At 39.2% G+C, this 23,290-nt stretch overlaps 1 protein-coding gene across 1 annotated transcript; it reads right to left on the reverse strand.

Annotated features, from left to right (window-relative positions):
• Window positions 1-273: 273 nt before the first annotated feature.
• On the reverse strand, window positions 274-22,243 carry LOC124147638 (ligand-gated ion channel 4-like). Its single transcript, XM_046518315.2, has 3 exons — window positions 22,129-22,243; window positions 15,777-16,376; window positions 274-563 (listed from the first exon to the last, which is right to left on the reverse strand). Exons 1-3 carry the CDS (start codon window positions 22,241-22,243, stop codon window positions 274-276), a joined length of 1,005 nt encoding a protein of 334 aa, XP_046374271.2.
• Between the last annotated feature and the right edge of the window lie 1,047 nt (window positions 22,244-23,290).

Consider the following 23,290-nt stretch of genomic DNA (forward strand, 5'->3'; position numbering starts at 1 on the left):
GATAAAATACCAAATCAAGAGGACTTTTAACTCATTTACAAATGTAGTTGTCTTTGATGAATCGTAATGTCCATTTGTTTTATTTTATGACATCAACATCCTAAAAGTCACGGCTGTTATACCAAGACTAAACACAAAGAAGCATGCAAACAGGTCTTGTGTAGTTTAGTTTCAATATCTGCATAAGTTGGCTTCGTCTGCTCTTCATCCTCTACATTGCTACTTTCGACATCAAATGTATTTGAAGCCATTCTCCTAACACATTCTTAAGATCTATTTCGCTGGAAGCTTATCTTTCCTTTTGAGGAGGAGGACATTGACAACGACGGTGACAACAATGGTGAAGTTGGCCAGAGACGCGTAGACACTAAAGAGGCTGACGGTCAAGGAGTTATCGGGCAGGGAGTCCCTGATGATGGACAGAAACAGCTCGTATCTGAGGAGGACAGACACGACCATGTTGGTCTTTTCCCGGCTCTGTGAGGGAAGTAGGGTCACGAAGGTGTCGAGGAAGTAGAGGAGGACAACGGGAAGCAGGATGTTGAAGATGTATAACAGGGCGTCTTCTCAAATGGATGGTTATACGTGTTCCCTGCCCACTATAACCACAGCCGATGTCGGTTATGTCTTCCGGGGAAATTTAAAACTCGCTATGGTCTTCAAATTGTTTCATGGCAACATCTGTTTCACAAAAAAGATATATTTTCTTGTAGAAACCGAGCCATCCACCTATTACAACTGAACATGTCTGGGTATCAAAGGGAAACTTGTAAATGTTGACAGGACACCTGCTTTCTATTGTCCCTGTGACAAGCCACCTAATGATTCCATGACTGTTCACCAGCAGAGACCCTCCATTATGTAGTAGCTCTTGTCACTTGATACTATTTCCTTTAATCATTTCAGGTTTCCAGAACTTGTCTGGGACCGCAAGAACACTTGCTTGGTACCTCAACGAAGTATTCTAAACAACACGATGGTCGTACCACGAGAAGATCAACCAGGTGGTGCTGCACAGAAACTGCTTTTTGTTATCCAGTTCGCGTACAGATAACAATCCTGCTTCAATTGTAATGTTATCTTCATTGCTTGGCATGTGATTGACTTTGTGATCTATTAAGATTGTGCCAATGACTTCCCTGTCAGATTTTACAACATATGCTCCTTAAAGCCCCACCATGACTATAAATAGCCCGCAAGGTGGCGGTGTTTCAGTTTCAATGACGATGTAAACACAACCGAGTGTCGGGAGAAGTTTTTTGAAAAACATTACGGGAACCGACCACCACTGACCGTCAAACTTCGTATCAACTTGAATAACAAACCATGGATACAACAAATGGCTCCATATCAAGATATAAGTCAACAACTTTTCTGTAGTTTATCATAAAAAATCGAATCGATCGTGTTTGGCGTCTGCATCAATCACAATGGGCGGAGCTTACATGTATTTACGGTTGCGCTATAAATAGCAAAGCACATGGTCATGCGTACATGTGACACATTCAATGCATTTGTGTTCATTGTGTTGTATATTTTTGCAGCAGAACAGCAGTTTCGGTTAATGTAACAGTGACGATACTTAAATACTAAATTGACGACGCGATTCTTTCAGTTCAATCCGAAAATTACAGATATTTGTTTAGGTTTGGTAATTTGTATTCAACAGTTAGATTTGTGCCACACAATAATCAGTTTATATTCATAAAACTGAAATAATTACACAGAATTTTCAACTAGGTTTTAGAAAGGGGCCTAATTTGAAGCACCAGAAGTTGCGCCAATATTTCTGTGCTTGACTACAATAGATGAATATGTCACGTGTATCAACATAACAATGCAAATAAGCAACTGGTAAATAAGTAACGAAATATACTTGATATTTTAACCTACAGAAGGCGTATCCAGATAATACTGTACTTATGATAAACGAAAACTCCAATACACATATTCCAAGACAACTTTAATTATGAATTTCCTTTTTTTCACAGAATTTTCACACACAAAACTCAGTTTGATCATTCGATCCACACTTGTCCCATGTATTTTTTGTTCGGGTATTTGGATACACTTCGCGCACAAGTTTTAAAATACAATCTGGGATCCCTTTCCCGTTTTTTCCACACCAATCCTTCATCTGCTGCAACGTTCCGTTACTTCAAGTCCAAGTATCTACGATCTCTCCAAATACTTCGTTTATTTAGCTCAGTCCAGAAGCAATGTGTTCGAATCGACGAATTTCTGCAACATGGTGGCCGTACCATTGCCTAACTGCGATTGTCTGTGCCGTGTCACGCATGGTTTACAAAAGAAGTGTGAACATACATGTGCGGCTTCATCCCGGTTCCACAATGAAATCCAGCTGTGACACTGATTCACTAGTCCCAAGAATCGGCACTGAATTTATCAAAGTTTCTGTTGCACTTGCAAGGGCGGGAAGAGAGTCGCCATCTTGTCGATTCGAGTTGTGAATCGGAATTATGTCATCTTGAATTGGAACTTTTTCCACGATATAATCGAAATGAATAAAGGCTCCCTGAATGTCTCGAACAACTCTTCGTCAAATTAGGCTTCACATAAAAATGTTTTGTTGCTCATATTGAAGACAAGCGAAATTACAAAGTTCTTGACATTTGTAAGCAGCAACTCGATGCGCTCATGGGGCCTGGCTGTTAGGAGATCGCGTGGTCAGAAAGGGGAACACAAAAAGTTTTAGAAAGTAATAAAAGAAATACGCAGTGCAATCCAAAAGTACAATGTACGGGATATTTTTTGATAATAATATTCACGAAAAAAAAATCTTTTCTAAAAATGCAAAATTAATTTATCAATTTATCCCAAGGTCGTAATCCTGATCACGTGGTGGGTATTTGGAGGGAATCTTTGCGATGACGCCGTGTATGAGGCCGTGTGTATTACATTGTTGAATTCAACTGCCCAGGAAGATTGTTGAGGCATTGACATTATGAGAGATGTTCGTCATGGATGGAAAGAAAAATGTATCAGAGAGAAACATTGTTGCTTTGAGCTTCGAGACAAAACGTGTTAATGCCGAAGTAGCCAGCGACCTGAATGTAAGCTTGATGAAAATAAAGGTTGAAACCCATTTTCACGCACATGACAGAATTAATTTGACAAATATTTAAGTGAACATCGTTTCGAAGTCTGTGAGGCTGTCTGTATCTTAATATTTTTACCTCCATTCCGACTTTAAAAAATATAGTGTCTTCGTGTCTCAATTTTGCTGCCGCTGTGGAAAATTACGCACCGAACTAATAAAAGAAATACTACTAGATCTACCATTGCACCGTCATAAAAGACCAGGTCAACTTTATCTTTGTTCCGTTGTTTATTAAAAATTCGTTTCCGAAGCAAAGCGAATCGATCTACATCATAAATTAATTCATAGACTGGATTCTAGTACCAAGTGTAAAACCTTTAAAATGTCATAAAATAACTTACACAATTATTGAAAGACATTTTTTGATAAGTAACATATTTTATTTCGTCCGCCCGTTCTCTGGTTAGTTGAGGCTTGAGGGGAGAAACACATACAAATAATATGGATGGCCTTATGCAAATGACACTTGGCATGCCAATCAACAGGGATCTGGATCGTTAAAATCTGTGGGAATCAACAGTTCTGAGCTACATCCAGCTACCAGTGTAAAAATCTGGTTAAGAATGATATTAAAAACAAGTTTTTACGGCTGCGAACTGCTCTTTGATATAAAGGGTCAAAACATTAATGTCACTGAACATACTCAACGCTATTTCGCGCGAACTGTACAAGGACTTGATAGAAGATCTCCATCAGAATCCACTATTGCTAATCTTGGGCTTTGGACAATGATCGGCTTTATCGATAAGTGTAAACTTCAGCTGCTTGGCATCTTATGTAACTTAACCTGTAACAATTTTGTTAAACATCTTTTTTTGTGCATACATTGCAAATCCAACTAATCCTAAATCTGTATGTGGAGATTTTTTATCAGTTCTTAACAAGTATAACCTACGAAACAACCTTTGTACATATGTAAGCTGTGGTGTATTTCCTACAAAGAGAAACTGGAAGCAACTAGTTAATAAAACCATTGAATGAAATGAAGAAAATACGTGGCGCAGATAAGTTTCTGTCATTACAGGTCTTTTTCGCTTCATGCTTATACACACAAAGCTTGCTCACCATATAGTATGGCAACTAACATATCTGTACCCAGAACAGAGGTCAAGTTTAAAATGTTGTGTTTGCGTTTCATCACGAAACAAAACTTCCAGGGACTGTTTATTGTGTAACAAACATGCCTTTGATTATGATAATCACATCATATTACATTGAAGAAACAACGAAGAAACTACTTTGATCACTTGAAAATATTTATGACCATTACCAGGATTTTTTACACGACCGTTGTCATCCAGATTCCAGATGAGGTAAGACAAACACAACGAAGAAAAACATTGTTGAAATCACCGATTGCCGTATATATTGTGAGAAATGCTATTTATAAACTGCAGATATACCGTACACCACAGGATAACGATTGGTGCCCCAACACATATTATGTTTCTTGTTCATTTACACTGCTCATATGCATCACGACAAACGTATTTCGTTCTCGTCCAGAGATCTAGAACTATAATTTGTGTGTTGGACTACTGTGTTGGATAAATCGTGGACATTCCACGATATCATTTTATGAAGATGTGAAGACGACATTGCAGGTAGGTTTTGAAACCAAAGATGTACGCGTTTGTTGAAAAGTCTTGGAATCGTTTGGTAGATATTTACATTACCATTAAAACTTACGTCCTTGTTGTCAAACGGCCCACGTGGGTGGGTGTTTACATGACGTCACCCGTTTACGCATTAACCAATGAAATGTATGTGTTATCATGACGTCATATTGACCTGTCATATCACTTGTATATGCTCCGCCCACTAGAGTGCGGTAGTTACTACCGCATATGGGGCTTTATGTAACTTGCAGTATCCATGTCACGTAAAATAACATGCCTGACATTCAACATCTTCTCAGGCGTATGTGTAAGTCCGGACGTTTTCTTAGGTTCTTCTATATTTTAGCAATATCATCAGTATGTGTTTCTATGGAGATGACATTAAACAGAGCCTAATCCTATGAATAAGCAAACTTCGAAATGGATTTTGTGCATGTCAATATGAACGTTTTAAGGTAATTGTGTAATTGCCTTTGATGCACAACTGAGAATCTAAAACATGGTTTTAATGAGGTAATGTTGGAAATATGTACTCAGTATTATTCACCCAAGAGAGGGATGGAAGGAGTTTGATAGCCTATTCTTCAAAATTTATCAGACTTCGAAGTAGACCCGTGAAGATTCCAGGGTAGAATAGGTCTTCAGCAATCCATGCTTGCTGTAAAAGGCGACTATGCTTGTCGTAAAAGGCGACTAACGGGATCGGGTGGTCAGGCCCACTGACTTGGTTGATGCATGTCATCGATCCCATTTGCGTGGATCGATGCACATGATGTCGATCACTGGATTGTCTGGTCCATACTCGATTATTTATAGACCGCCGTCATATGGCTGGAATATTGCTGAGTGCGGCGTTAAACAACAAACCAACCAACTTTACTGCGTCTCTTTGTTATCCTTTTACCGAATTACGTTATTGCACCTGATGCAAAACAGCCGAATCCCTGAATGCATGTAAATGTAAACATTTCATTGTAATTGCCTTAACACACACACACACACACACACACACACACACACACACACACACGGTGGGATCACCTAGTGGTTTAATCTTTGATTAGACACGCTGAAGGCCCGGGATCGCTGATCGGCATCGCTGATTTGGTTGATGCATGTCATTGTACCGCAATTCACACTCGATTATTTACTTACACCCGTCACATAGCTGGAATATTGCCGTCTACTGTGTCGTTAAACAAAACAAAATATAAACAAACACTGTTGGATTGTTCTGCACCTGTAAATCGCCAATCAGTCTCATCTAACACGGGCGGTCAGGTAGCCTTGTGGTTAAAGCGTTCACTTCACAAGTTCAAGACCCAACATGAGGACAATGTGCAAAGCTATTTCTGGAATCCCCAACCATGATAGTGCTAGTATAATTTAGGGGTATGGTTTCGACCGGTCTCGTATCAGCGTTGGCGTTCATGAATTTTTCCAAAATGTTTATGTTACATTGAGTTGTTCTCCAGGTGTCCTAATTTCGACTTGATGTATGAAATTGTCGATGTTTGCACAGTCATACTGATACACAGAAAGCTCGAGTATTCCTTAATTCTTAAACACCTGTGGGTGAGAAACCCATTGGAGATAACTGGTATCAAACATATGTGTGAGATCAAATTCCAGGCCCGTGATTGGCTACTCCATGGTGATGACCTGAGGTCAGATTATGACGGACTACTTTCCAGATCGTAAGTCATTGATAAGTTGCTCGTGCTTCAGTCGAATGTCCACCTACGTCTGTGTTGAACGTAACGGTTTTAGAGTGTAAATAGATATATGCCCGTGTTATGGGTTTTCTGACGCTTAAGAAACATTCGTTGATCACAAGAACCGTAAAACATCTTATTCACGTATGAAAGACAGCTTTATCTAAACATCAAGCCATCATCGGAGTATTTACAATGTCTGTTGACACCAGAACCCTCGTTATAGCGGGATTAGTTCGCGAAAACGCTGATGTCCGAAAACATATGCTCCGACGATATATATGTCTCTCCTCTTCAACCCTCACTTAGAATTCGACTAAAATTCGAAATACATCACGCACACTAAAAGTTTTGAATTCTGTTGGAAATTCCCTCTTCTGTGATATCATCCGCTGTCATTTTAGGCAAAGCAACATTACAGTGTGTTTATAAATCTTAATATCGGATATTTAGTGGAAGGATTGAATTTAAAAAATAGCATATCAAGTAATCACGGGAATCTGTTTTTCACCAAAACACAAATGATAATTCTGAAACGTCGCCGGAGCACCTGGAATCGTTTTATTATAATGATTTGGAAAATACCCAAAACACGAACGCCGAAGTGCACTTTCCGCCATATTGGATAGTGTTGACAAAAATCATGTTTCACGTATGCGGGTTAAGAAACGCCTATTAGATCACGTACATTTCAAACTCAGCTGCGATACATGCATCCCTTAATTCCTCTTACATTTTAGAATCAAATGACAAATGGTCTTTGTCACCAATACAAATTATCGAGATGAAATCAAGCGAAATAAATTAGGTGTGCAAACGAACACTGTGCTCGGAAAACTGTACTTTTTGAAATGTAAACAAAGAATTTTTTTTAGATTTTACACTATCCCATTTTGAGAGATCCATTCGTCTAATTGTTGCATACATTGGCTGACGCGTTTGAGAATATTCGTGGGAAGAATATCGTAGCACGAATTATGGAATTAAATTTACATACATTACAGTGATCAGGGAAATTCAACAGAAATCGTAAAAGTTTCCGTCCTGTGTGACGCCATGACTGACGCAAAGTCACGCACAACGACGACGGTAGTTATCTGCATTTCTGACGAATTCTCTTGGTGACATTGGAAAACATATAAACAAATAACAACACGCAGACTGTCTGATTGTTTCTGATTACTAACATGACACATTTATGTATATACCATCCCTCAATCAACGAAAATCCTCCTCTGAAAATCCCGCGTACTGTTGTCAGTGAACACGCCATTTTGTAGAAGTCGGTCACCAGCAGCGATGTCTTACGGTAGTAAACATTGTTTTACATATTTGGTAATTTCTTTGAGGGAATTTTTTTTACTCGGCATCATGCGGGTTCATCATCGCCTTTGTAGGGTCACATTATTTATAAATAGTAAGCAGTACGTCGGATGACGTCACTCATGACCTTTGTATTATGTATTAACCCTCTGGATGCCATGCGATCACGAGAACAGACAAAATGCATCGATTCGATGCTAAAAAGGTGCGATTTTAGGGCGTGTAAGAAACAGATTATTGCACTCGATGCCATTTATCTTACAACTCGTTGTTTCAAAGCGTATCTAACACGATGTAAGATATATGGTACTCGTGTAGTAATATCAAATATCTTTCAAAGGCTGTTGACTCGTGACTATTTGGACGAAAATGTTGATGATAAATCGGCCTAATGTGCGCCGTGAAATTATGCCCGTTTGTGTTTTGAACCGTGCATGTGCCCTTGGATTCAAATATTTAAAATATTAAATTTATATGGAACATACATGTACGTCGTGATAAATATGCTAAATAAGTTAAAAGGTAAGACGTCTCCGAAAGTATACATCGATTATTCACAACATGCATATTTCTATAACAAGCACTATATATATACTGAACAACACAAGTTCCTGTGACATTGAATAAGATTTAATGCAAAGGTATGTTTTTTACCAAATCTGAAACAATTTCTGTTTGAACAGATAGAAGACTCCTGTACGTGATCGAATGGTTTAATTTGCCATACTGACAACAAAAAATGCGTGATTTCATAAAAAGAAACATGAACATGCCAAAATGTCAATTTACAAATCAATAGCGTGTGTGTCGACCTCTGTTTGCGATGCAAGCAACACATCTTCGTCTCATGGAATGGACCAGGCGTCGCACAAAGTCCTGTGGGATATCTGTCCATATCTGCATGTTTCGAAGTTCCTGGAGTGTCTGTGGAACACGTGGTTGACGTCGAAGGCGCCGATCCATCTGATCCCACATGTGCTCGATTGGTGAGAAATCAGGGGAGCGAGCCGGCCGGGGGATGACATTCACGTTGTTTTGTTGAAGGGAACCCTGAACAAGTCGAGCAATATGAAGCCGGGCGTTGTGATGTTGAAAGGTAATGCCTGGGCCATGACGACGCCAAAACGGTAGAAAAACAGGGCCGATGAATTCGTCGCGTTAGCGCTCTCCATTGAGATTTCCCTCTACCACTCTCAAACGGGTCCTCTGTCGTGCTGTAGACCCGACCCCTACCATAACGCTGCCGCCCCCGAAACGATTTTCTTCCATGACACAATGATTGACGTAACGTTCACCTCGACGTCGGTACACTCGAATCCGTCCATCGCTGTGGCTGAGGAGAAAACGAGACTCGTCAGTGATTAGAACTTGTCCCTTTTGCATAACCGTCCAGCGTAGACGCTGTCTGCACCACTGTAGACGTGCTTGTCAAAATGGGAGGTCTGGCGGGTCTTCTGGCGACAATCCCTGCACATCTGAGGCGACGACGTACGATTTGTGAAGATATTCGTCGAAGGCCCAGGGATGCTTCTTGCAGTCACTGTTGCTGGCTGGAATCGATTTCGTAGGTCTGTTGTTCGACTCCAGTTTTCTTGTCGATTATTGGTTACGCGTGGCCTGCCACCCCGAGGATGGTCTTTGACTGCATTCGCCTGTTGTTAACGTTGCCATAAACACCAAATGGTGTTTCTGTGGACGTTAAATCGTCTTGCAACATCACGTTGACTCGATCCTGCTTCAAGCATACCAATGTCTCGCAGACGCTCTTTTACGAACAGGCGTGACATTTCGTAATGTTCAATAATTGTGTAATTTTGTTGTTTTCTGAGTGTTTGTTGTCAATGCATATGTAATCCCGTTAACGCACATGTTTTATACCCATTCTTGGGTAGTGAAAAGCATGGGGCTTGCATAAAAGTCACCTTTTGCATGGAATGCATGCTTTTCTGTAGCAGTTGCGTTTTTGTGACTTAATTCCAAACATGTACTACAATATTGAAAACCAAACTTTACTTTGAAAAATACACTAAAATATTGATGTCACAACACTTTTGTTGTTGAGTATATTTCAAATGTCTATATATTTCAAATTGATCTGTATATTTGTAGACAGCGAATCTAGAATTAAACTATATTTTTTGTTTCTGTTGATTTAACTGTTTATTGGCATGTCCTCAGATGATAGAACTATGTATGAATTAACTACATATTATTATGACCTTTATTTATTTTATAATAGTTAATTTAAAATCGCTTTCATAATAACTAGACCTGTCGTGTTTGTACGTTTGGCCCATAAAGGTGAAAAACCTAAGCAAACTGTTATCAGGTTTCAGTAGCCAAATCTAGATTTATTCTATTTGGCGTTCTCTTGTCAAAAGTTGTTGGGTCTGGATCGTTTGTGAAATAAGGTTCGAAGATTGATTCCTGCGGATATGACAATGTAAATCAAAATAGTCTCCATTCTGACATTTTCACGGAAATATTCTTCACAACATACCTGCATAAAACAATCGAATACTGTATGTTGGTGTGTGTTCATTGCTGTATTGAAAACTTAACGTCTTTGTAATAACATTTGGTAGTTTCGTGGCAGTTTCGTTGCAAGTAAACAGACACTTCTAGAAGTCATGTGTGAGTTCGCCACGTTCGCCACGTTCGCTACTAGAATAAGTTATGCTCGCGCAGTAGATGTCAGCTGACCGAAGGTTAACTCCGCCCCCTTCTGTTGTGCAACGTTGTTTCACAGACGACTGGATTGTTTACAACAAAAATATCAGATCAAATGTAATGATTTTAGATATCGTTTGTCTTTTGTTACATTGACTGGTGTAGGGCAAATCTGTCTGCCAAGGTTTTAGATGTGAAAGTTCTCTCGTTCTTTAGTTTTTCAAGATTTCCAGTCACCGATAACTCGCTGACTGATCACCACAAAGTCTGGCAAACTGTCTGGTCTCGCAAAATACCGCGCTTACAATCCGGTTGGGACTTTTACTTCTGTCGAGTACACCACGGTGTAAAAGGCTTCTTGCCGTTCTGACTTGGTGCACATAAGGTGATATTTGAGTTTAAGCCAAAAGCTTTTCAAGAAACATCAACATAAGGATTTGAAGAAAACAAATTTAACCAAAGGCACATGTTAACTTTTAAAATTGTTTCATGATTATATTTTGTACGGGATTTAGCTTCAAAAACATAATGGAACATGTTTCTATAGCACAACATCTCCGAGGAATTGAGGAGATAATTGCACCTAGTTAAAGTAAGTTTCGTTTGTTTAACGTTTCACACAACAATATTCACAGCTATATAACGCTTGTCTAGAAAAGAATCTACCTGGATGAGACAAACCAGTGATCAATAGTGTGAGCAACGCTCTACGCTGTCGGGGTGTGGTGGCATTCAATCACGCAAGTCACTGACGCTTTACCACCCGAACTATTTGTTCACATCTTACAGCCAGCGTAGGCTGCTTGGGTCCTGTAATTCTAACCCGGAAGCCCCACATGGATGTATGAACAATGTCACCAGCCCTAAGAGATGCCATAACAATTCATAGACAATCAATACAAAACAACGGATGACTTGGCAATATTCATATTGATCTATGTGGGCTCCTGTCGTAAATCTCTGTGTGTGATAACAGTGAGTAAATATTTTCCACAGGATCTAATTAAACCATGTTTTTGATTGACAGTACAATATGTACCTTCATCTTGACATCCATTAAAGCTATGTCGAAGCTGTCAGGGAATTATGCTGCGTGATCACAATAAAAAATACATTGATCACATTGCCTAAACACAGAAGCACATAGGAATGCATCATTCGTTAGAAACGTCTGGAATTAAACACACTCCTGAGAAGACGTTGACCGTCAGAGAGGTAGGTTATTGTCTCGACATGCATACTGCACGTTACACCAAGGAGCGTGGTGTTTTACACGATCTTGAAAGGTTACTAAAACATCACAACACGAGTAATGTAGAAACAATAAATATTAGATCACTGTTACATTCCTGTGATCTCAGGACTGAAATGGGGATCGAATAGGGTGACAGGAGGAAATCGAACATGGATCTTTGTGTTATGGTTGATTCAGTGATTTAGGAATAGCTAAACCTTGACAAGACTAGTCATATAAAAATGTTGTAATAAGTGACTCATGGAATTGAGTGAGTGAGTTGGGTTTAATGCCGCTTTTAACAGTATTCCAGTTATATCGCAGCGTGTCAGCTAAATGTGGGAGGAAAGCTCGAAGTAATGCAGGTCTCAGACGTTTACCACTTCGGGTGAATCAAGCAAATCATGGCAATAGCTTAATCATGATGCAGCTGCTGTATCGTGGACTGCAACGCAAAATATTCACTCACTTTCATACTCTTACAAATAAATGTCACACTGCTGGATAGAATCTATCGTTAATGAAAACCATGACAACTGAATTCCGGTATTACCTTAACATTTCCAGATTGTATAATAATAAGAATATCCAGATCTTTTTACTGGTCTAACTGGACGTAAAAGGCAAAATAGTGGTCAACGTTATATGAATGGATGACTGAAAATCAGTAATAACAACGGGTGTGCGCGAAAAGGATAACCTATACCTTGGACAAAAGCTGAAACGAGAATTTTCTAAATTATAACCATACATGATCCGATACACTATTTTACTACTTAAAAACATCGTAAAAAAGTGGTCTAATAACGGCACATACACTTAACTACAGCATTGCAGGTGAGATAAAATGACTTCGGGTTTAACGTTGCATTATTGTACTTTTGTTTGTGTGTGTGTGTGTGTGTGTGTGTGTGTGTGTGTGTGTGTGTGTGTCTGGCGTGCGTGCGTGCGTGCGTGCGTGAGTGACAGTTTGTACTAGTCCGGACTAATGTGCGGTTTTGATAGAGCCAGGCCACTGAGATAACATGTCGCACTTTAACATGGATACCCCCAACCAGACACATTATCATTTATTGTACCTAATAAAGTCGATATATTTAATTTAACATCATAGATACAAATATAAAATTTTGAATCTCGGTCGTCACCTGTTGTCATTGTACAAAGGCATTGAAATCTGTTCATTGTCATGTCACATAAGGCCACAAGGTTGCGCTGAACTCAGTATCTTGTGTGACCGCCCCGGGCAGCAATCACGACTCTGCATCTCCTCGGCACTGAATTTAATTCATGTAGCAATTTGCTGTAAAATTTCCCTGAACCACAACCAAGTCAGATCTCGTGGTTTAGGATATGGCCCCCCTCAAACAATGACACTACCGCCACCAAAATTGTCGAATTCACGTACAACTCTCATTTCGAAGACAATAAACACGCTGTATTCCACCTCGCCGGTGAACAAGAAATCGTGTTTTATCGCTAAACCACATTCGTCTCCAGTATCTTAAATTCAAAGGCTGTAAGGTATGGCACCAACGAAAGCGTCTGCAGTGGAATTGATCTGTGCGTATCGGTCCCAAAGGCGGCAAATGGTGCTGTGGTGGACGTTGAAGTGGCGTGCAACAGCAGACATCCGATTCCCCTCTTTGGATACGTCCTATGGCGATGTTCCGACCGGCAGCGCTGAGTCTCGGCATTTTCGAACTTGAAAAATGTTGACAATTGAATGACAAATTATAGGCTTATGCTTTCCTTTTTATAGCCACTACCACGCGTTACGTGCGTTTACTTGCACGTGCATGTTGCTTGACTGTTTTCCTCCATAACATTTTTGAACAAGTGTTAAAACAATGCCGTTTATGTCATTGTAAATGAACAATGGCTGCGATTCGACGCACCGTTTGTCGAATATCAGGCCAGCAACATTTTCCATTGACATATATCGAATATATATATAGCGGACTTTTTGTGTAGTCAGGTTCAGTGATCTACATGCTATCCGTGCGTTTATATTTTTAAAGAGTGTATAGCTGGGATGTTGCTGGGTAGTGGAATAAACAAATTATAACTGGATACAGGGATAATACAAAAATACTATGGGGTCCAAATTAACCGAGGACATAAAAATCATGTCTCAGACGTGTAATAAACCCTGGATGAGCTTGACCTCATCCGAATGCGGAACCACATTTTTCATTCAAAGTTGTTTACTACAAACTACTACGGAACAGAATGATCTCAGAACAAGACCATTTGTATCTCTCAAATAACACTATAATCTAAATATGACACAAGACATATATTTACACAAAACATTTATTCATAAACACGAATTTAAAAGTTAACATTAAAATTATTATTGATCTGTTTTCAGTGATTCAAATATGACATTTGCTTCGTCGCAGATTGTACCATACACGTCAACAATATCGTTAAGACAAAGACAAATAAACGGAAATGGTAAAGGTACCTTACTAAACATCTATCACAAACACAAGTAGAGCCATGTCATTCAGGTTTATTCAAACAATAATTGCTGAATAAAGAAAAGGGCCTTCGACGTCAGTTTTGGTAATTCCAGGAATCCTTCCGTTTCATTTGACAATGAACAAGTCCCTAAACGTAGACGAATTGCTAAATTTCCCGCTTTCAGTGATTCGTCTGATAATAAGACAGTCCATACACTCCCCTTGTTTGAATACTTAATGGAATATCTTTCAAATAGCCTTCACCTGATGTAAAAAACCTGATGTCCGATATCCTACAGTTGTCTTGGCCTTGTGTTTTGAAGGTGTTCGAAGGGTTTACTTCAAATGATGTAAATATATTTGAACACAGGGTTATTCTTAAATTTGCATTGATAAATTAAAATTTCAAGTGACACGATTCTCAGTTATTATTTGAATACCGACGCAAAGAGTCTATCTATTAGGCTCTACTTCTATATGAGCACTGCTTGAAGTCGTGATTGGTTTTACTATCAAGCGGTATCCATACACAACCTTCACTTCGGGTGAAGGGGTTGTCGTTGGGTGTGTGAATTTAATTCATCTCTTTGCATCCGACAAAAGCTAATGGATAATAAATTTTTTTTAACACACTCGCTAGTGTGTCATACTGTTTTTACGAAACGAGTGTCACAAAAAACAATATTGACAGAACAATCACAAATAAGCTGTCAAAATGATATTACTGAGAAATTTATATGTCAGTGGTACTAAAAGCTTGAAATCTATTTTTGAAGTAATGATACTTTTCATGAGACATCTCCATGATTTGACAAAGCCCTTACAACCTTCTTGATTTATGAAAGTGACATACTGTTTAGGCACACTGAACGAATTTGTATGATTTCAACAGCTGTCTTTACGAGTCTTTAACAATTTAAATTACAACGCATTTCCATCTTTATGGCACTATTAGAGGCGTCCTAGGAATATGAGGTGTGGGGGGTTATAAAGGGTGAGAACTAGATTTAATACCTTTAATTTGACATACCTGGACAAAACCCCAAAACGTTAAGGCGACACAAACATATGTAAAACTAGTAATTAAATTTCACGACTGCACAATAATGCAACATAATGTTTCTTCATAAGAGCTATTTTATCCCAATGAAAGTCAAGTTGTACAAACAGGCATTGTTTGAATACCTAAGATCTAGTTATGTTTGTTTAAACTTAGAATCATGGTGTCATCATTGATTTTCAGTGATCAACTCATGTAATTTCCATCACCAATTTGCCTTGTACGCCCAATGGAAGCTTCATTCGGCTGATTACTCTCTGGCATTGACGTTATTTATTTTTATACCACAAATCACTGTTCCTTCATGAAAAGTAATTGGTTTCTTTTAGGATAAGCAAATTGTGCGCTTCCTCTTTATCTTGTCAGCATCCCAAGAATCACGGCTGTTACACTACTACTAAACACAAAGAAGCATGCAAAACAGGTCTTGTTTAGTTTAGTTTCAATATCTACCCACTCTGGCCTTATCTGCTCTTCATCCTCCACTTTGCCATTTACAACATCAACTTGATTTGATGCAGAGTTCTTCTTACACATTCTTAAGATCCATTTCGGTGGTGGCTTACCTTTCATTTTGAGCAGGAGGATATTCAATACAACGATGATTATACTGGTGAAGTTGGCCAGAGTCACGTAGAGGCTGAAGAGGCTGACGGTGAGAGAGTTCTCAGGCAGGGAGTCCCTGATGATGGACAGAAACAGCTGGAAGCTGAGGAGGACAGACACGGCCATGCTGGTCTTCTCTCCGCTCTGTGAGGGCAGCAGGAACACGAAGGGGTTAAGGGAGTAGAGGAGGACCACGGGGAGCAGGACGGTGAAGATGTAGAACAAAGGGCGTCGTCTCAAATGGATTGTTATACGTATTACCGGTCCATCATTACCACTGTCAATGTTAGTGATGTCTTCAGGGGAAATTTCAAACTCGCTATTTTCCTTAAATTCTTTCATGTCAACATGTGCTTCACTGGAGAGACGTATGTTGTTGTAGAACCCGAACCATCCACGTATTACAACAACACAAGTCTGAGTATCAAAGGGAAACTTGTAAATGTTGATAGGACACCTGGTTTCCGTTGTCCCTGTGACAAGCCATTCAATACTTCCATGACTTGTAACCAGCAGAGACCCTCCACTCTGCAGTAGATCTGGTCCCTTGATACTATTTCCTATAATCAATTCAGGTTTCCACAATTTGTGTGTGTCTACAAGAATTCTTTTCTGTGGGCTCAACGAATTATTCCAAACTACTCGATGGTCGTACCACGAGAAGACCCAAAACATGGTGCTGCTAAGATATTGTTCTTTGTTGTCCAGTTCTTGTACAGATAACAATGTTGTTTGAGTACTTATGTTAACTACATTGCTGGGTTTGTGATGGGCTTTGTAGCCTTTTAAGACAGTGTCAGCGACTTCTCCGTCAGATTTACAACATATGCTCCATGGTATACCTTGCAGTATACATGTCAAGATAATAACCTTCCTGGCAGCCAACATCTTCTCGGGTATATGTGTAAGTCCAGGCGTGGCATATGAATGATACGTTCTTCTGTATTGATGCAATAGCATCAGTCTATGCTTCCATGGAGATGACATTAAACAGAATATAATCCTCCTCTGACTTAAGCAAACCTCGAAATGGCTTTAATGGTCAATATGAACGTTTCAGGGTTATTACGTAATTGCACTTGATGCAAAACTGTGAATATAAACATGGTTTTATTATGCACTGAGGAAATATTTAATCAGTGTTATTCAACCAAGAAAGGTATACAATAGAGTCACATTGATCAATATCATATATTTCCTTCTCAACAGTTTTTTCTATTGATTGTCTGTGAAATGTTTGCGCACAAATACATAACATGTAAAATTATAGCTACAGAATTCTTTTCAAATATAATTACACATCTCTACTAACAGCAGAGTCCATTTTCATTTTAGAATTACGATTCTGGGGCCTAAACTTGTAACCCTGAACAAAAGAACATTTTACAAAGAGTTGTATGACGCCTTTTGAAATCTTCGCAGAAAGCGTGATTGTACCTCAAAAGTTGTGAATTGTGGCCACCAAAGGCTTAGGTCTGCCGAATTGTTGCCTGACATAAAAGGAATCTTGTCTGTTGAAAAATTGCCGTCCTCCCTCTTCTCATACAGTCTTGTGGATAGTTGTCTATGACTCTGAATCTTTATGCATATATTTAAATATGAAACAGATGGGGCGGTTTCAATGATCTGTTTTAGTTCTAGATTAGAATGAGATGGTTTCACTAGTCACTTTAAGTTCAAGCTCAGGACGGTAAATCAATGGACAAAATCACATCTAATACATACACGAAGCTGAAGTTAAACTTCTTGGCCAAATGCCATTGTTCATCTTTCTCTGTCCAATGATTTGCTCATGATATAACATGTATGAGAAGAAAATGTGTGCAACCATTCTAACACCTGACAGGCATACGTCGTTTCGTTGTGCACAGAGGATGTCTTTTCAGATGGATGAGAATACGTATTATATGTTCATTTTAACCACATCTACTCTCAGTGATGCCTGCAAAGGAAAGTGCAAGCTCAATTTGTTTTCATTTCATATTGATTCCTATACGTGTGATAGGTGCCTTCAAATCCAAGTCCAAGTTTGTCTTGTTGACATTTCTTAGGATTATTGCAAACACATAATTCTCTTCATATAACGCTCGGTACCAAAATAACCTTCATTTAATTTGATTTTACTCAAAGTTGCTCCTGATCTGAACCGTTTATAAGTTTGTCATTGTCGGGAAATCAGATATAAGAAAGTACATAGGAAGCTTGTTCTCACTACTTGTCGTCAACAAGTTATTTGAAAGAGCCACCAGTAAATCCCACGAGTTCCAAGAATGAAAAAGTCCCTAAAAGTCATACACCACATATAGTAGTCCCTCAAGTGCGCCCCCATGGTCTAGTGGATAGAGCGTCTGCCCTGAGATTGGAAGTTCGGTGGTTCGATCCCCAACCGCATCGTACCTCAATACTTTACAACATGGTAATTGTTGTTACCCTGCCTGGTGACCCGTGAAGACTTGGGGTAGAATATGTCTTCAGCAACCCATACTTGCCATAAAAGGCAGCTATTCTTGTCATAAGAGGCGATCAGCGGGATCGGGTGGTCAGACTCGCTGACTTGGTCTATGCATGTCATCGTATCCCAATTGCGTGGATCGATGCTCATGATGTCAATCACTGGATTGTCTGGTCCATACTTGATTATTTACAGACCGCCGTCAAATAGCTGGAATATTGCTGAGTTCAGCAAAACAAACAAAACCCTGCCTGGCACTTAGCATTAAGGGGATAAAATAAAGACTGGCGGCTCTGGTTCAGTATACTATTAGTTGTTGTGTTTTTAGTTGCTGTATACCGTGTCAAATTAGGTAAGCAGAAAGAAATTCTGCTAACCCAATAATACAGCGTATACGGCAACTAAAGACACCATAATGAATTTATTATGTGGAAACGTTTCATTGTCGCACATGTCATGTCAAAATGAAAACTTGACACTTACAACCAGTATAAACGACAGGACCAGTACATATGTTTCCCATATACAACGCTTTAACGTAAACATAAATGTTAAAAATGGAATATATAATACACTGAATGTGAACGTTTAAAGTATTATAGCTAAATTATATAGCTATAGAAAGAATTATCGTAAAAATGCCTGCATGTTAACATAAATCTGAGGGTCACTGTAACTTGACAGCAGTCCGATTTCGGGCTGCTGTCCATTCCATTGCTATGTGACGTCATTGGCGTCACGTTTCTTGTTTGTGACGTCATCCTATATTATGTTCTATGACGTTGCTATTTGTAACTCATTCTACCATGACATTGTTGAATGCTTGATTCTGATTGGTTAAAAGAGGTTTCCTTTTTGCTACGGAAACCCCTTTCCAATATAAGCCTTTTCACAAACAAACGTGCATATGAATATCATAAAAAAAAATGGATGCCGATCGATTATATTAACTGTAACACGTATCTATATTTCCACTATTACACACTGGGTCTCTCATACCAGCCAGGTCTCTAATACACGCCGAGTCACGCGCTCTCGCGAAATTAATAGTGGAAATACGGTAGTTTGATATCTGATGTTTTGGGCGTTCTTGGCCGCAACCCTGACTGCTTCTATGAAGACATTAAAAATTTAACGAGGGCATATCTATTGCATACAAATGAAATGTTTATGAAACTGTTAGGGACATGTTCTATGGTGTCAAGAATCAGAACAATTTAAGCGATTTCCTCATTGAAACAACCGACAATGAAAGTAAAATATAACATTATAAAAATTGTTTGAAAAAACTTTATTCGTGAAAACATGTTGTTTACTAACCTTTTTGTGATCGATATTTGTTGCCATCTCCGTAAACCACCATTGTAATGATTTGGCAGAAGAGGATTTGACTCCATCACTCAGAAAACACTCGTCCAATCGAAAAGCCAGGAAAACAATGTTCCGACATCATTGAAGTAAAACTGGATGAAATTCATTTCAGAAGAAAATCATGCACAAACCACTATTTCTGTGTCACAAATGTCTCATTTCTTTCACACTCTGGCTTTGAATCTGTGAAATCCTGAAATTGACAGGTTACACACACATAGATCAGGGCTGTCATCTTGCTTCATTTAACTGAATGTAAACGCAAGATTGTCAGCCATTAACAGCCGTGAGGTGTGAGAAAGCGTGATGTAGGTCAAGTTCTGCCACATCCAAGTTTGGGGTGGAGAGGCATTTATTTTGACTTTATTATTGTTTACTGGGGGTAATTGTTAACTAACTAATAACACTTACACATCTTAAATATATAATAGAATGTTAATTCATGGAATTTATTGTAGAAGTATATTCGTTTAGCATTTTAAAACCTTTTTCTACAACCTGACACACCTACAATTGAAATGGCATGTTCGATTTCCAAGAAATGACCTCTCTCGCATACTGCAAAGAAATGACATGGTCAGTCAAAACAGTGCAGAACGGGTTGGTAGAAATAAAAACATCTGTCATTGGACTAAGTTTCGAGTGTTATTTGTCAACTTTTTTTTGGACAAATTATGTGTTTCTAACACTTATCTTGAACTACTTATGACTATGGTGTTTTTAATCTTCAACTTTAGTAATAAGTGTTAAATATGTAAGTAACTACCTGTGACAACTTTCCGGAATGTGCGAAGATTGTGGACCTGTGTACCCTGTGTTGTTACGCGTTGCAAGAGAGCACCGTTTTTAAAGCGTTGTTGCCATCATGGTAAAATGGAGATAAACCTACTCTGTTTTGAAATTTGATGTTGTCCCACTGCAGAGTAAATACCTCTTTTTGGAATTTGGAGCCGAGCGCTTTAGCATGAAGTTTCAAATGTATAAATGAGAGGTATCTTCTCTACAGTGGAATGACATCAAATTTCAAAACACAGTAGGTTTATCTCCTAAGTGACCACTGTTGGAAGCGTTTTCTCTATCATTTTTATCAAAAAAGTCATGAACGTCGTTTGTTTACAAAATAATGTCTTTGCTGATCACAATTATTGATAGTAAAACACAAAACAGTGTCGAATAACGAATTTGTGTACCAGAATTTCCATGTGAAATATGTGAGGTGGGTGTTGGAAAATCCAACTTGGCTGCTACTGATTGTATACGGGGTATTATTAGGTCAGTAGAAACCATCTTGGATTTTTACTGACGGTATACGAGGTCATGTGGGGTTAGTAGTTCTGCTCTCTGATTGGTCAATCTCACTTTGAGGCATAATAATGTGTCTGATGGGGGTATACGTGTTAAACTGTGACAGTGGCCTGGCTCTATCAAAACCACGCATTAGTCCGGACTGGTACAAACTGTCACACACGCACGAACACACAGACACAGACACGCAATGTACAATAAGTACAATGATGCAACGTAAAACCCCAATTCATTTGATCTCACCTGAAATGCAGTAGTTAAGTGTATGTGCCAGTATTATACCTCTTTTATATTTATAATACACTGATGGAATAAAATAAAGGATCGCATAGATAGTGCAGACATAAGATTTTAATACAACACTTGATCAAATGAAAGCTACATGGTAAATAATGACTTAATCTCAGTTCTTCAGTATGACGTGTGACCACCACGAGCTCTCACAACAGCCTGACAACGTCTTGGCATACTCCGAATTAATGCCCGGATTGTAGCCCTTGGAACATTAATGCCACTCTTGTCTTAAACAGTCAAACATCTTGTCCAGATTACGAGGTTGATTAATGCGATCTCGCACCCGACGACCAAGAACGTCCCATAAATATTCTATCGGGTTAAGGTCTGGACTTTTAGGCGGCCATGGACGCACAGCGTCCTGGTTCTGCCTAAAAAAATCGGCTGAATCACGATTCAGGAACGAACACCAGTTAGACGACCATCCACACGAATCAAATCTGTTCGGTTGTCGTAGGTGATTCCACCCCAGACCATCATTGATCCACCTCCATATCTGTCATGCTGTTTGACAGTGCATGCTTGGTATCGTTCATTACGTCGTCTCCAAACACGTATCCGACCATCTGTATTGTCCATATTGAAACGAGACTCATCGCTGAACATGGTGTATCGCCAACGACGCAGCTGTCTGGCTCCATGCTGCCTTGCCCGCTGTAACCTTCACCGTTTGTGTTGTTGAGTCATCCTGATTCCTACCACGGGACGGCGACTTTTTAGCCCTGCTGAACGCAGCCTGTTACGTACTGTGCGATCACTTAACCATAGATGTGTGACAGCTCTGAACTCGGCATTCACTTTTGGGACAGGTTTAAAGCAATCCCTCAAACAAATCATCCGAATCTGGCGATCTTGACGAGCTGTGGTTTTCTTTGGTCGCCCACGCTCACGGCTCATGACAACATCGCCGGTCTGCCTGTAGAGGTTCCACAGTCGTGAGAGGATACTGATGGACTTCTGAAAGTGTCTTTCAACTTCTCGCAGTGACTGGCCTGACCTCACCATTCCGATTGCCTGCCATTTCTCCTTCAAACACATGTACTGTCTTGGCATGTTCCACGCAGTTGATGTCAATGAGATCGGTCTTACAGTAGAAGACTTTATACCCCATTGTGCCATGAAAAACCACTGAAACACGTGCACTGCATGTCTTTCTATAGGTGATAGCCTGCGATTTGGAGATGTTGACCATGTACTTCCGAAAAACGGCCACAAAATAATAACAACATTCGGACTCATTGACCATACACACTATGCGATCCTTTATTTATTTCCATCAGTATATCTTTAAGTAGAACATATTGTTTCACATGACGTGTATCGGATCATGTATGGTCATAGTTTAGATAATTCTCGTTTCAGCTTTTGTCCAAGGTATAGGTTATCCTTTTCACGGACACCCGTTGTTATTACTGATTTTCAGTCATCCATTCATATAACGTTGACCACTATTTTGCTTTTTACGTCCAGTGGGACCAGTTATAAGATCTGGATATTCTTATTATATAAATAATCTGGAAATGTTTATGCAATACCAGAATTCAGTTGTCATGGTTTTCATTAACGATAGGTTCTATCAAGCAGTGTGACATTTATTTGTAAGAGTATGAAAATTCCAAGTGAGTGAATATTTTGCTTTGCCGTCAACGATACAGCAGCTGCATCATGATTATGCTATTGCCATGATTTGCTTGATTCACTTCTTACAACATTTTCATGTGACTAGTCTTTTCATAGTTAACCTAATCCTAAATTACTGAATCTACTATCACACAAAGACCCATGTTCGATTTCCTCCTGTCACCCTATCCGAAGCCCGTTTCAGTTCTGAGATCACAGGAATGTAACAGTGATCTAATATTTATTGTTTCTACATTACTCGTGTTGTGATGTTTTAGTAACCTGTCAAGATCGTGTCTGTTCTTTGTAAGACTTAAAACACCACGCTCCTTGGTGTAACCTGCAGTATGCATGTCGAGACAATAACCTACCTTTCTGACGGTCAACGTCTTCTCAGGATTATGTTTAATTCCAGACGTTTCTAAAGTTATG

This window comes from Haliotis rufescens, unplaced genomic scaffold (assembly GCF_023055435.1).
Source record: "Haliotis rufescens isolate VD_foot unplaced genomic scaffold, xgHalRufe1.0.p SCAF_32, whole genome shotgun sequence".
Lineage (NCBI taxonomy): Eukaryota > Metazoa > Mollusca > Gastropoda > Lepetellida > Haliotidae > Haliotis > Haliotis rufescens.

Excerpts from the sequence above, each read along its gene's own strand:
- LOC124147638 (XM_046518315.2), bottom strand. The coding sequence starts at position 22,243 with ATGGTGAGGTCAGGCCAGTCACTGCGAGAAGTTGAAAGACACTTTCAG. Across the intron at positions 16,377-22,128 it reads CGGCGATGTTGTCATGAGCC|GAAATAGTATCAAGGGACCA; the intron begins GTGAGCGTGGGC and ends AATTGATTATAG. Across the intron at positions 564-15,776 it reads CCTCCTGCTCAAAATGAAAG|ACGCCCTGTTATACATCTTC; the intron begins GTAAGCCACCAC and ends CCATTTGAGAAG.